Source organism: Vombatus ursinus, unplaced genomic scaffold, assembly GCF_900497805.2.
Source record: "Vombatus ursinus unplaced genomic scaffold, bare-nosed wombat genome assembly UNPS02003439.1, whole genome shotgun sequence".
Classification (NCBI taxonomy): Eukaryota; Metazoa; Chordata; class Mammalia; order Diprotodontia; family Vombatidae; genus Vombatus; species Vombatus ursinus.
The window spans coordinates 7,474-22,155 of record NW_020943217.1 but is presented as its reverse complement, the minus strand read 5'-3'; the positions used below and the strand labels follow the sequence as shown (position 1 = coordinate 22,155).

The 14,682-nt window shown below is 41.5% G+C and overlaps 2 protein-coding genes across 2 annotated transcripts; both read right to left on the bottom strand.

Annotated features, from left to right (window-relative positions):
- Nucleotides 1-6: 6 nt before the first annotated feature.
- On the bottom strand, nt 7-1,878 carry LOC114052184 (protocadherin gamma-A4-like; the record flags this gene model as incomplete). Its single annotated transcript, XM_027874664.1, has 1 exon — nt 7-1,878. A coding segment is annotated over exon 1 (1,748 nt), but the record flags the coding sequence as incomplete, so codon positions are not given.
- Nucleotides 1,879-1,919: 41 nt separating this feature from the next.
- Nucleotides 1,920-14,146, bottom strand: LOC114052193 (protocadherin gamma-A4-like). Its single transcript, XM_027874672.1, has 3 exons — nt 11,565-14,146; nt 3,620-3,706; nt 1,920-1,937 (listed from the first exon to the last, which is right to left on the bottom strand). The coding sequence occupies exons 1-3, from the start codon at nt 14,070-14,072 to the stop codon at nt 1,920-1,922; spliced, it is 2,613 nt and encodes an 870-aa protein (XP_027730473.1). The 5' UTR covers nt 14,073-14,146.
- Between the last annotated feature and the right edge of the window lie 536 nt (nt 14,147-14,682).

Below are 14,682 nucleotides of genomic sequence, written 5' to 3'. Positions count from 1 at the left end.
CCTGGCTCTGCAGAGCGTGGGGCCAGCTCCACTCCACTGGAGCCATCCGTGGGGAAGGCGGGGTACAGGATTTCCGGGGCATTGTCATTCTGATCCAGGATGAACAGAGTCAGGGACACGTTGGTGCTGAGAGGAGGGTCCCCAGAGTCCTTGGCTGTTACTCCTAGCTTCAATTCCCGGAACTGTTCATAATCGAATGAACGCAGAGCATAGAGGATGCCAGTTTCAGAGTTAATGGAAACATAGGAGGAGAGGGGTGCACCGTGTACCGAGTCATCTGTAATGGAATAAGTGATGTGTCCATTCTCCCCAATGTCGGGGTCAAGAGCAGTTAGAGAGTAAATGGAAGTGCCTCTGGGATTGTTCTCCATGACATAGGCTGAGTAGGATGTCTGGACAAAAACCGGGGGGTTGTCGTTGGTGTCTTCTATGTGCAGGGAGATGTGAATAAAAGTGGACAGAGGGGGATTCCCTCCATCTGTGGCTGTCACGGTGACGTTGTACATGGAGACTTGCTCCCGATCCAGGGCTCTGTCGGTCACCAAACTATAGTAATTTCCATAGGACTTTTCAAGTTTGAAAGGCAGGTGCTCTGGGATGGAGCATGTGACCTGACCATTCTCCCCAGAATCTTTGTCGTGCACATTGAAAAGGGCAATTATCGACCCTGCAGCAGAATTTTCAGAGACTGAGCTGGTAACGGAGGTGATGGTGATATCGGGGGCGTTGTCATTCACATCCAGTACTTTGAGTAGAACCTTGGCTATGGCCAGAAGTCCAGCCCCATCTCGGGCTTCAATATCTATCTCATAAAAATTGCACTCTTCATAATCTAGATATTCCAATACTGTTATATCCCCAGTCAAAGCATTCAAATGAAATAACCGAGAAGTTTTCTCCATACTTTTCTGGAAATAATAAGTGACTTCCCCATTTATTCCTTCATCCAAGTCGGTGGCACTCACTGTGAGCAGCTGTGTCCCCTGTGCTAAATTCTCGGGTACGTTCACGGTATACACAGACTGAGTAAACTCTGGCGCGTTGTCGTTCGCATCCAGGACAGTCACAGGAACTCTTAGGGTGCCGGAGAGAATCGGATCTCCCCCATCCGAGGCTGTGAGGGTGAGGAGGTGAACAGGCTCCTCCTCTCGGTCCAGAGCATGCTCCAGCATCAGCTCCAGGTACTTGACTCCATCTGTTCTTTTTCCCACACTCAGAGAGAAATGATGATTCGAACTCAACTGGTAGCTCTGAACAGAGTTCATTCCTATATCCGCATCAAAGGCTTCCGGAAGGGGAAACCTTGTTCCTGGCACTGCGCTTTCAGGGATTTTGATTTCTCTTTCGTCTGCCCCGAAGCTGGGGATATTATCATTGATATCAATTATTTCCACTTCTACTCCATAAATTTTCACTTTGTCCTCTAGCAGAATCTCTGCGTTTACAATGCACACGGGTGCTTTCCCACACAACTCCTCCCTGTCTATTCTGTCAGCTGTGACTAAGCTGCCGCTTCTGACATTCAGAGCAAAATGCTGCTTCTTACCTCTGGAAACTATGCGGGCTCCGCCTTCCGACAGCTTGTGGGGCCCCAGCCCAAGGTCCTTGGAGATGTCGCCCACAAAAGAGCCCTTCTCCATCTCCTCGGGCACTGAGTAGCGGATCTGTCCAGACCCGGTCTCCCACAGCGATCCCAGGAGAAAGAATATAAGGAGTATTTCTGGGCAGTTCCCAAGCCTCTGTCCAGCCGCCATTGCCGTCTCACTATTGAATTTTTATTCTTTTTGTAAATCCAACCTCAGTATATGGATTAGCACTCTGGTTCTAACTGTCTAAGGGGATCAAAATGCCCCTGCATCTTGGAGTCCGTAGAGAAGAGAGTTTCTGGCTGATTTTAAGGTGTGTCTGACACTGTATGCCTAGGCTTTGTCAGCTGCCTGGAGAGAGATTTAGGCTGAATTTATCTTCCTGACTGGTCAACAGCGGCGCCCAGAGTCCTAACAGATTACTGCACCATTTCTGAGCAAAGCATGAAAAGTTGGTTTAAAATAGATTCATTCTTAATGATTTTATTGCTTTAAAACATATTTTTAAAAGGAACGTCTATTTCGTTTAATTTTCGTGGCAAATACAGAGAGCACCCAAACACATGGAATGGTTGTAGACTGGAAGACAGTAACTCTGTTCTTTTATTTATTAGAAATAGTTTTTTAAAATATGGTTATTAGCTGAATATTCATGCTTCCTTTGCATTTCCTTTATTCCATCTTATATTCTCAAAGTGGATCTTTAGTCTCCAAATAAGCAATTTCCAAGTCGCAAATTTCTCCCATCCCCTCCCACACCACACACAGATGAAGTGTTTTTGGTAAGTGAGATGAAGAAATTTATGTTTCTAGAATTGAAGAATGGTTTTCTTGTGAGTTGTTACAATTTTATGCCATGGACTTCACTGAGAGATTCTAAATGGATTTCAGCTTACTCAATAAAAGTAGAAAGAATGTAATAATTATATTTCTGTGCAGATCACTCAAGAGATTGTTGGGGGGTTTTTTGGCCATTAAGTATGGTAATGTACTAATTAAGGAAATCCTTAGCTTCATAATGCAAAAAGTAAGATCTAAGCACTCTATAGAAATCCTTGTATAATCATAATTAGGTATCAGTATTTCACTGTGAATGCATGATATAGGGGTTCCTAAACACCAAAATATCCAACAAAAGAAAATTAAATACAATTTTCATAAATGTTCTGCATACTTAGATTTTTACTCTTGAGATATGCAAGACCTTATTTTCCTCACTATCAATACTTTTCTGGAAGGTAGTATTTTGACCTGTATGAGAAACACCTCTTTTTTACACTTGCAATTGTTATATATTGTCAGTGTTTGGTGAAAGACTTTATTTCTAGGTGACTAGGACATACAGAATTATCAATGAATACTAAAACCAAAGAGTAATTTTTTAATGGGTATGATGAAAGTGAAAACTTAACTAAAAACTTCTCTTAGTGGTTAATGTAGAAATTCTTTTTGCATAGTGATAACAGGTTTTACTTTTCTTGCCTTCTCATTGGATGGGGAAGGGGTAAAGGGAGAGAGAATTTGAAACTGAAAAATGTATCTGTCCTTTCAAAATTGATTTAATTTAATTAAAAAACCCTTCTTTTAGGAAACTATTGTCAGTAAGTTTTTATGTAATTTGAACCATGAAATTACATGGCAGGAAAAAATCCTTTATCAAAGTCCAATAATTCATGAAGAACATTCATGGCCAGACCAAAAAGTGCAGACCTCACAGTTCCAGGGAAGCTTAATACTTTCAAACCAAGGAGTCATCATAAACCAGAAGTAAGCTCTCTCTCTCTCTCTCTCTCTCTCTCTCTCTCTCTCTCTCTCTCTGTCTCTCTCTCTGTCTCTCTCTCTCTCTCACACACACACACACACACGCACACACATTTGCCAAGAAAATATTCTCCAGGTAATCAAAGCAGATAGAGAGTATGTCAAAAGAACAAATCCCCAATTACTCACAATTAAGGTATGTACATTTTAAGAACTAACATACAATGAAGACACTGTATAAAAAAAGTGAAGAGATTATTGCCAGAACTTACGTGAGAAGGAATGACCATGTCAAAGGTGGCCTGGAGTTCCCCGTTACTGTTATTTGGGATGCTGGAAGCATCACTAAAGAGTAAATCCTGTGGAGGCAACATTTCCCCAGTCAGTTTGAGAAAATTATATTCCATCTTTCCCCCTTGAGAGGCCACACACAGATTATAAGAATATGGTAAAGTTCCTTCTCTGTAGTTTGGGGGGATGATGAGCCCAGTCTTAGAGCAAAAACCCACAGAGAAACATCTGAATATAGGCGAACTTGACGACCTTCCTAATCGAAAGGCAATGGACAATGTCACTGTGATAAGGAACAACACTGAGATTAAGGCCAAAGCTACTACCAAATAAAACTGCAGCTCAGACTGAGGGTCAGGAATCTTGGAGTGCTCCTCTATCATCTCTGGCATCGCCTCCTGCAGGCTGTCTGCAAAGACCAAGTGTAGAGTCACAGTCGCTGACAAAGAGGGCTGTCCACCATCCTGCACAGATACCAGCAGGTGGTGCTTGGCTGCATCTCTGTCAGCCAAGGTCCTGGTCGGAGCCCCAGGCTGAAGACCTCCGAATCCGTGGCTTGCAATATGTGGTAGGTCAGCCAGGCATTGTATCCTGAGTCAGCGTCCACTGCCACCACCTTGGTGACCAGGTAGCCAGGCTCTGCAGAATGAGGAACCATGTCGAAGAGGGCTGAACCATCAGCCCCCAGGGTCGGATAGAGGATGATTGGGGCATTGTCATTTTGATCCACTATGAACACTCGAACTGAAACATTGGCACTGAGGGCAGAGGAGCCCCCGTCAGAGGCCTGAAGAATCAGCTCAAAGGTACAGATCTGCTCATAGTCAAAGGAGCGCTGCACAAAGATGTCTCCTTTGTGGCCATTGACAGATATGTAGGAGGACAGTGGCAGGGTAGGGAGATCACTCCAGATGATGGAGTAGGACAGACTGCCATTCTGTTCCAAGTCAGGGTCAACTGCTGAGACACAGGAAATAGATACACCTGAGGGATTGTTCTCAGGAACATAAGCCACATAGGAAGGTTTCAGGAAAACAGGGGCATTGTCATTGATGTCCGCTATGTGAAGAATGAAGGTCTTACTGGAGAATAGAGGGGGATTTCCTTTGTCAGTGGCAGTCACAGTGATGTTATACTCTGGGGTCTGCTCACGGTCCAAAGCTCCGTCTATCAGCAACTTGTAGTAATTCCTGGAAGGGGATTCTAACTTGAAGGGAATATTTTCTTGAAGATAACACATAACCTCCCCATTTTCTCCTGAATCTCTGTCACGGATTTTCAGAAGTGCAGTGACAGTGCCAGGCTCAGAATTCTCTGGAACTGGACTGAACACAGATATCACAGTCATTTTGGGGGCACAGTCATTTTCATCGAGAATTTCTATGTGGATTTTGCAGTGTGATGCTAGATCTCCAAAGTCTTTTGCCTCTATGCTTAGGGTATAACTATTAGCATTTTTGAAGTCCAAATTATCCCTCGTCCTGATTTCTCCTGTCTTTTGATCCAAGTGAAATAAAAATTTCACATCTTCATCCACGTTTTGAAGGGAGAATGTAATTTCTGCATTGACTCCCTCATCCTGGTCGGTGGCCATCACACGCAGTACCGAGGATCCTGGAGGCAGGTTCTCCCGCACACTCACTCTGTAGATCTGCTGGCTGAATACTGGGGCATTATCATTGGCATCCACAACATTGATTCTGATCTGAGCGGTACCATTTTGGGCTGGCTGCCCACCGTCCAGGGCCATCAAGACCAATTGATGTGAACTCTGCTGTTCCCTATCCAGAGATTTTTTCAGTACCAACTCAGGGTATCTATTGCCATCTGGATTCTGTTTCACTGTTAGATCAAAGTAACTGTTTTGTTCAAGGTAGTATCTTTGTAGAGAATTAGTCCCAACATCTGAATCTACAGCGGGGTCCAGAGGAAAGGACGAACCTACTTGAATGGATTCCGAGATCTTTAAATCTACTTGCGACCGTTTGAATAACGGGGCATTGTAGTTAATATCGAGCACGACCACAGTTACATGGAAAATGTTAAGTGGATTTTCGGCAACTGTTTCGAAATCAAGCGAGCACACAGGCTTCCTTCCACATATTTCCTCTCGGTCTATTCTGCTGCTGACCAGCAATTCCCCACTCTCCGAGCTGATGCTAAAGTATTCCCTCTCTGCACTAACCTGCAGCTTCCTAACCGGCAGGTCCTGGACCTCTAGTCCCAGATCCCTGGTGAGGTTCGCCACCACCGACCCTTTCGCCATTTCCTCTGGAATGGAGTAGCGAATCTGCTCAGAAAAAGCGCAGCAGAACAAGAACGCCAAGAAGGGGACTAGTACCTGCGGCCTCAGAGTCAGAGCTCGTTGCCCGGCGCTCCTTCCCATCTCTCAGGCTCTCCGTGCAGACAGAAACTCTTCACTTCCCCAGAAGCCGAAGTGTAGGTGATCGTTAGTTGCACGAATCGGTATTACAGAAGGGCCAATTTCACTGTCTAGCCTAGCGTGACTACAAATCCAGAGAAGATTCAGTGGGTCCGGAGCTTGAATAAATACAAGGCTTCTTGGTGGACAGGAAATTACCCATCAGGAAGCTGGCTCCAAGGGATTCTCTGTTCCAGCTCTCCTTCCACATTGGCCGACAGCGGCGCCCAGTGTCTTGGTCGGAAAATTTCAGCCAATCCTTCATCGATCGATTTTTCTCCAGGACAAAATTTTCAGTAATAACCAAGGGAAAAAAATCTCTTTAGCAAATAACTGCTGAAGTATTATTATTGCTTGTTCCTCTCAATATTCAATTCCTTCCCCCTCCTCATTGGATTGGAAATGTTAAAAATTCTTTCTCTGAGCAGTTTGGTATAATATATAGGTACTGGACCTGAAGTCACAAAGGCTTGAGTTGGAATCCTGCCTCAGACACCATTCACGTGACCCTGAGCAAGCTACTTAACCTACTTGTGCTCCCTGTGCAAATTTAGTTTTCCCACCTGCAAAATTTGGGGGTTGGGCTTTATGGACTTAACAATCCCTTCCAGGTTTAATCCTGAATTACTTGGCCAAAAACCTCGAATTTTTATAATGCCTTTTCAGAACACTGTTCTCTTTTTTAATCATCCTTTCAATAATAGTGGTGGTTTATTTCCCAACTGCTTCTTTTTTTGTTCTGTTACAAACTTGTATAGTCAAGAAAAACAAATTCCCACATTAGCCATGTCCACAACAAAAAGAAATGAAATCATAAGCCTCAGTTTGTACCATGAATTCATCATTTCTCTATCTGAAGGTGTCTGGCATGTTTCATTTTGTGTCCTTCGGCATTGTAGTTGGGTTTTGTACTGATGATCAGGGTTTCCAAGTCTTTCACAGTTGTTTGTCTTCGAGATATTGTCGTTATTGTATAAAACGTTCTCCTGGTTGTGTTCACTTCATTTTGAACTTTTCATTCAAGTCTTTCTAGTTTTCTCTAAAATAACCCCCTTCATAATTTTCGCAGCTCAATTGTATTCCAATTCATATGCCATAAATTGTTTAGCTATTCCCAAGTTGATGGGCATACCTTCCATTTAGAATTATTTGCCACCACAAAAGGAACTATAAATGTTTTTGCATATAGGAGTCATTTCATTTTTCTGTGACCTCTTTAAGGTATAGACCTAGTAACAGCATCTGTGAGTCAAATGATGTTCATAGTTTAATAACTCCTTGGAAGTAGTTCCAAAATACTTCACAAAAAAGCAAGAATACTTCACAATTCCACCAATAGCACATTAATGTACTCTCCAGTATTTGTCATTTTCCTTTTTTGTGTGTGTGATTTTTGCCAATATAATGGGGGTGAGTTCACAGTTAGGTCTAGATTAGTGAGAATAATGAATCCCACGATGTGGTTGCATTTATTCGAATTTGCACTATTAGAAGTCATAACTGGAGTCAGGAGAGCCTAAGTTCAAATCCGGCCTCAGACACTTGACAGTTACTAGCTGTGTGACCCTGGGCAAGTCACTTAACCTCAATTGCCTCACCAAAAAAAAAAAAAAAGCAAAAATAATAGAAGTCATAACTGTAATTGCTTCCATCTCAATGGAACCATTCAGTACAAACTCAAATATTGGAAACCACTTAATGCAATTCATTATTTCCATTAATTGAGATTTTAATTTTCTTTACATTCTCTTGTTATTAATTCTTTTATTTACCTGTTTTGAAATGATCACTACATAGGAATCACAAACATTACTAGTAAATGGAATTATACTTTGGTGGGATTATTCCTTTGGAATATGTACTTCCCTCCAACCATTCAGATCTTCATCCATCCATGAAATCTCATTCTATATAATTCTTGTCCACATTATCTCATAAATCCTCCAATAAAAATATACTCAGAGACATGGAATTCTTTCTCTATTTCTTTAACTCAGATTGTCCGTTTGTTGCCCTTGGTTCTCCCTATATGACCTACCCACCTCCTTTTCCAATAATGGTATCAATGATGCTTTTTAATCAACTTCTTCCTATATCATTGCTGATATGGTTCAACTTACTTATGCTTACACTGTTTTCCTCCCCTGGGTTCATTAGAAATTTCTGTTTTTCAGAGATTCCTTTATTTTTATCTAAAGAGTACACCTAGAAGAATATTGGCATATAAGGACAAGGTTTGTGCTGGGGAACAGCAAAAATACTATATATTTCACCAAATGCATTTCAGTCCACTCTCCTACAAAATTTTTCAATGCAGGGTGATATTCTTGCCCATCTGCAGTATTTGTCCATGGGCTATATTTGTAACTGCATGACTTGGGGTGGGAAAAGGCATTCTTCTTACACTTAGTTTTTCAAGTGTGTGTTATTAAGAGGAATAGTTGTGGAACCCATTAATGAAGTTCGGAAGGGTTCTGGGACTTGATACATTTATCACAAACAGGATCACTGGGGATCCTCACTACATATGAGAAGAATTTTCAGTTTGGATTTTGCAAGAAATACCCTCCTTGGCAATGGGGAATACTTTAAAATAAACAAATGTTTGCCAGCATTATTCCTTCAACCAATCTTTGTATGGCATGAGTTTTGGTCTTCACACTATCCTAGTTCCTCTCCTCTGCACACGCTTTAGAAGGATAATTAAAAATCCACAGAAAGATACTTGGAGCAACAAATTCCAGAGTAATACACAAGAACAAGTCTCTAGTGGAATGCCACCCTACTAATTGGGTTACATACTAATTAATATTACCCCATTCAAAAAAGGATGATTATGCCGTATAATAGATTTCATCAGGGGTATTTTCATTTTCTCCAAAGAGACTGAGTTAATGTTGGATGGAAGATATTTAAAAACTGTTCTCTTTAGAAATAATAAAATTATCATTTTAACAAATAATACGGCCATAGCAAAACAATAATCAACTGATTGAACATTCAAGTGTATTGGTTCTCTGAGTATTTCAATTATGATAGAAAAAAACAGCCAGGTTTCTAGGGTACATTGAATATCATGGTGAATCACTGCACAAAATCATGTTGTATTATCTCCAATGAATGACAACTGAAAACATCCAAATATGCTCCCAAAATAGGCTAAAATAAGTAATTTTTAAAAGGTCAAACACTTTTAAATCTAATAGTTCATGAAAACAAAATATACAAAAAGATCAAATAAGAACAGATGTGTACTGAAAATGAAATAATTCAACTTTCAAATGGAAAGATGGAGTTATTATAGAAGAATAATATGAAGAGTGTCTTAAATAATTTATTTAGATATTGATCTGATAAGTCAAAAGAAAGTGTTTGAAAATATGACCTTAGCACCATGCCTTCTATGTTACCTCAATAAGGTTGTTCCATAAGATCCTACACTGCCATGCCACACATTGTAGATTAGGTACATCAGGAAAAGCCAAGAACTGAGGTCATCTGGTAAAGTTACCATGAAGTTTAGTCCTTGGTCTTATAATTGAAGCCATTGGATTTCTTAAGAGCTAGAACAAAGATCTTAAAGATTGAGGTGGAACAAAGACCTGAAAGATGGTTTTATTTACTGCTCTCCCACCATTTTCAAAGCTGTGAAAAAGACCAGGTAAAGAACTGGAAACTGAGAGGATGCTCACCAACTGGGGAATGGCTGGATAAGTCATTGCATGTTAACGTGAAAGAATACTATTTTGCCGTAAGAAATGATGAAGAAGGTGGTTTAAGAGAAGCCTGGGAAGATTTGAATTAACTGATGTAGAATGAGGTGACTAGAACCAGATGAGCAATTTATACAATGACAGAAATATTATAAAAACAAATAACTATGAAAGAATGAGAAACTTGGATCAACATAAAAACATCACAATTTGAAAGGACTCATAATGAAACTTGCTGCTCATCTCCTGATAGGGAGGTGCTTGACTCAGCATGAAGATTGAGACCTATTTTTCTGGACATTGCCTGTTAAGGAATTTGTTTTGCTTGACTCTATACCCTTTTATTGGTGTATTGTTTCTCTTACTTTCTCAAGGGAAAGTTGGGATGAAAATAAAAAGATGAGGCTTCAAGACAAATTTTCTGACTTTCATCCAGTGATTTTTACAATAACAAAGCAAAGTCCTATTCAACACATTTGACAACACAGATCAAGACCTAGAAGCCATGCCTTATTTTCCTTCTTTTTTTGGGGGGTAGATGACACAAATATGGAAAAGACATTTAATATTTCAGGTGACAAAATTAAGATTTAAATTATCTCTGTAGATTAAAAATACAAGCCTAGACTAAGGAGATTAAATACAAAATGTGTAAATATAGAATCTCATACTTCCTTCCCAAACAATGACTGCATCAAATATAGGATGGAGGAGAAGTGTTTTCACAAGAATTGTTTTGAAAAAGCTGTAGCAATTTCAATTGATCAAAAACTCAATATGAGACAACAGCACTATGTAGATACCAAAGAAACAAATGAGATATCATACTGAATAATAGAAACACTTTGTTCAAAATAAGAGAAGCAATAGTACTACAGCCCTGTGCCTCCCAACTTTGTACTGGTGAGCCCATAATATTGGATTTCTGTCTTTAGTTAGAAGTCAGAACTTGAGATACATATTCATAGAATGAAATCTGTTCATCAGAAGGAGCCCAAATTTTCAAAAAGTATTGAAAAAAGACTAAATAAAGAACAGTTGAAGGAACTGGGAATCACACACACATACACACACACACACACACACACACGAAGAGAGTTGAGAAACAAATAACAGCAACTTACAAGTATTCAAAGGACAGAGAAGAAGGGAAGAAAATAAGTATTTACATAGTGCTTACTACTTGCCAGATACTGTGCTAAGCACTTTTTACAAATAGTACTCATTTGAACAACCCTGAGAAGTAGGTGCTGTTATTATCTCCATTTTACAGTTGAGGAAATTGAGGAAAACAGAAGTTAAATGTTTTCCCCAGAGTCATTTAACTGGTAAGTTTTTGAGGCCAGATTGGAAATCATGTCTTCCTGACTTCAGGCCCAGTACTCTATTCACTGTGCCATCAAAGGACCCTAATGCTAATTCTAAGAACAAAGGCATATCTACTGCATCACCAACTGCCTCTAATTCTATTTCTAAGAAGAATCAGAATGATTCTGTGTAGCTATGACAGATTTATGTTTAGATGTACACAAGTTAGAGAACCAAGTTGGAGCTTAATATACAGAAAACATGTCTAACAATTAGAATTTTTCAAAAATGAAAACTTTTTTTTGCATCAAGATTTCTATTACTTGTACTCTCAAGCTGAAGCTTACTACCAGTAAGGTTGTTGGAAAGAAGATTCTGACATTTGGAGAGAGGTAAGACTAGGTGAAAATTAAGATTCTCTTCAAATTTAAGTTGTAATTGATAGAATATTAAATCTATATTAAGAATTAAGCTTAAGCCTACCTGAAAGGACTGATCCTCATTAGAAAGAATTGATTCATGGGGTATGAATGGAGGTTCCTTTTTATCAGAGTTCTGCTGAATTGATAAAGTGTCTGCGTAGCTTGGTCCCAGAAATATCAACTGGCTTTTCCGAGAGTCAGTAGTGAGGGAAACCTCTTGGGTATGTGTTTGGAGAAATGCTTTCACTCCATCAATGCCCACGAATTGGGAGGAATGGATGTTTCCAAAATGCCCACTCGATGCACCCAGCAACTTTGAGGTCCTCCACCTGTGTAACCTGAGCGCCAACAAAATGACAATGAAGGTGAAGAACAAACAGGAAATGACAGCCACTGCGATGACGAGGTAGAGTGTGAGGCTGGAGTCTTTAAGGTCATCTGGTGCCTCGGGATTGCTGAGCTCGGAGAGGATCTCTGGGATGCTGTCAGCCACAGCTATGGTGATACTGACAGTGGCAGAGAGGGGGAGCTCCCCATTATCTGTCACCACCACTATGAGTCTCTGCTTCAGGGTATCTTTGTCCAGGAATGCCCGGACAGTCTTTATCTCCCCTGAGTGCAGACCCACGGAGAAGAGCCCAGGCTCTGTGGCCTTGAGTAGTCGGTAGGACAGCCAGGCATTCTGGCCAGAGTCTGCATCCACTGCCACCACCTTGGTCACCAGGTAGCCTGGCTCTGCAGAGCGTGGGGCCAGCTCCACTCCACTGGAGCCATCCGTGGGGAAGGCGGGGTACAGGATTTCCGGGGCATTGTCATTCTGATCCAGGATGAACAGAGTCAGGGACACGTTGGTGCTGAGAGGAGGGTCCCCAGAGTCCTTGGCTGTTACTCCTAGCTTCAATTCCCGGAACTGTTCATAATCGAATGAACGCAGAGCATAGAGGATGCCAGTTTCAGAGTTAATGGAAACATAGGAGGAGAGGGGTGCACCGTGTACCGAGTCATCTGTAATGGAATAAGTGATGTGTCCATTCTCCCCAATGTCGGGGTCAAGAGCAGTTAGAGAGTAAATGGAAGTGCCTCTGGGATTGTTCTCCATGACATAGGCTGAGTAGGATGTCTGGACAAAAACCGGGGGGTTGTCGTTGGTGTCTTCTATGTGCAGGGAGATGTGAATAAAAGTGGACAGAGGGGGATTCCCTCCATCTGTGGCTGTCACGGTGACGTTGTACATGGAGACTTGCTCCCGATCCAGGGCTCTGTCGGTCACCAAACTATAGTAATTTCCATAGGACTTTTCAAGTTTGAAAGGCAGGTGCTCTGGGATGGAGCATGTGACCTGACCATTCTCCCCAGAATCTTTGTCATGCACATTGAAAAAGGCAATCACTGATCCTGCAGCAGAATTTTCAGAGATTGAGCTGGTAACAGAGGTGATGGTGACATCGGGGGCGTTGTCATTTACATCCAGTATTTTGACCAGAACCTTGGCTCTGGCCAGAAATCCAGCCCCATCTCTGGCTTCAATATCTATCTCATAGAAATTACATTCCTCATAATCTAGATTTTCCAATACTGTTATATCCCCAGTCAAAGCATTCAGTTCAAATAGTTGCGAGGTTTTCTCGGTAATTTTCCGGAAATAATAAGATACATCTCCGTTCATTCCCTCGTCCCGGTCTGTGGCATTCACCCTGAGCAGACATGTTCTCATTGGCACGTTCTCAGGAACACTCACGCTGTACTGGGACTGAGTAAACTCTGGCGCGTTGTCATTTGCATCAAGGACAGTCACGAGGATGCTCACGGTGGCAGAACCAGCCGGATTTCCTCCGTCAAAAGCAGTGAGGGTAAGGTGATGGACAGGTTCCTCCTCCCTGTCCAGGGCCCGCTCCAGCACCAGCTCAGGGTACTTGGCATCCTCTCTTCCGTTTTGTACGTGCAGAGAGAAGTGATGGTTTGAGCTCAATTTGTATTTCTGCAGTGAATTCACCCCCACGTCTAGATCAAAGGCTTCTGGAAGGGGATATCTTGCTCCTGGCATTGCGCTTTCACTGATTTTGATTTCCCTTTCTTCTGTGCCAAAGCTAGGTATGTTATCATTAACATCAGTTATTTCCACTTCTATTTCATAAATTTTCACTTTGTCCTCTAGCAGAATCTCTATGTTTACAGTGCACGCGGATATTCTCCCACACAACTTCTCTCTGTCTATTCTGTCTGCTGTGACTAAGCTGCCAGTTCTGACATCAAGAGCGAAATGCTGCTTCTTACCTCTGGAAACAATTCGGGCTCCTCGATCCAACAGCTCCCGCGGTTCCAGTCCCAGGTCCTTGGCGATGTCACCCACGAAGGCGCCCTCCTCCATCTCCTCCCGCACTGAGTAGCTTAACTGACTGGCACTGGCCTCCCACAGAATTCCAAGGAGAAAGCAAAGCAGGGCACTGCTGCCCGGACGTCTCTGCAGAGCTGCCATTGTTACCTTGCTGCAGATATTTCTTCTGCCTATTCTTCCAACAGCTCTTTCCGGATCAGTTCTTATGTCTTCTAAATCCCTGGAGATCGGCATTCATCACAATTTATGTATCTTGGGGTGTTTTCTGGCTGATTCAGTTCTGCTGGTGGGCTTGTGTGTCTGAACAGCCTTTTCTTTGTGTGGCTGAGCAACTTCTGGCTTTGTCGGTTGGAAGTCGGGAGGATCTGACTGGATTTCTCTCCCTGATTAGTGAACAGCGGCGCCCAGAGTCCTAACCAATTATTGCATCATCGGCAAAGCATGGAAACTATAAAACTCTTGAATTCCAATTAATTCCCATTTTGAGGAAACATATCTAAAAGATATATCTGCTTCATTTAGTTTTCTTGAGAACTACAGAGGGCATTGATCCAAAGCAGGTATTCCTTATAGATTTTATCATATTTTATGTCATTTTAAAATATTCCAAATAATTTATTTTTTAATGAGGATTTTTCAAAATAGTGGTGTGAAAAGTATTCATGATCCCTTTCCATTTTCTTTACTGTATCCTATTTTGTCATTGTGGCTTTCCATTTCCAACATTAGACTATTAATAATTCCAAGACATAAAGTAAATTCTTTTTTTCTCCTACCTGCCAAGTTGGAGAAGCATTTAGGTCAAGTTAAGAGCAAGCCACTTAGGCTTTGTGAGCTAGAGATT

What these genes read in the sequence shown, in the direction of transcription:
- LOC114052193 (XM_027874672.1), bottom strand. Translation starts at nt 14,072, where the DNA reads ATGCCGATCTCCAGGGATTTAGAAGACATAAGAACTGATCCGGAAAGA. An exon ending in ATGAGGATCAGTCCTTTCAG is followed by an intron (nt 3,707 to 11,564) that starts GTAGGCTTAAGC and finishes TTGCCTCCACAG; the next exon opens with GATTTACTCTTTAGTGATGC.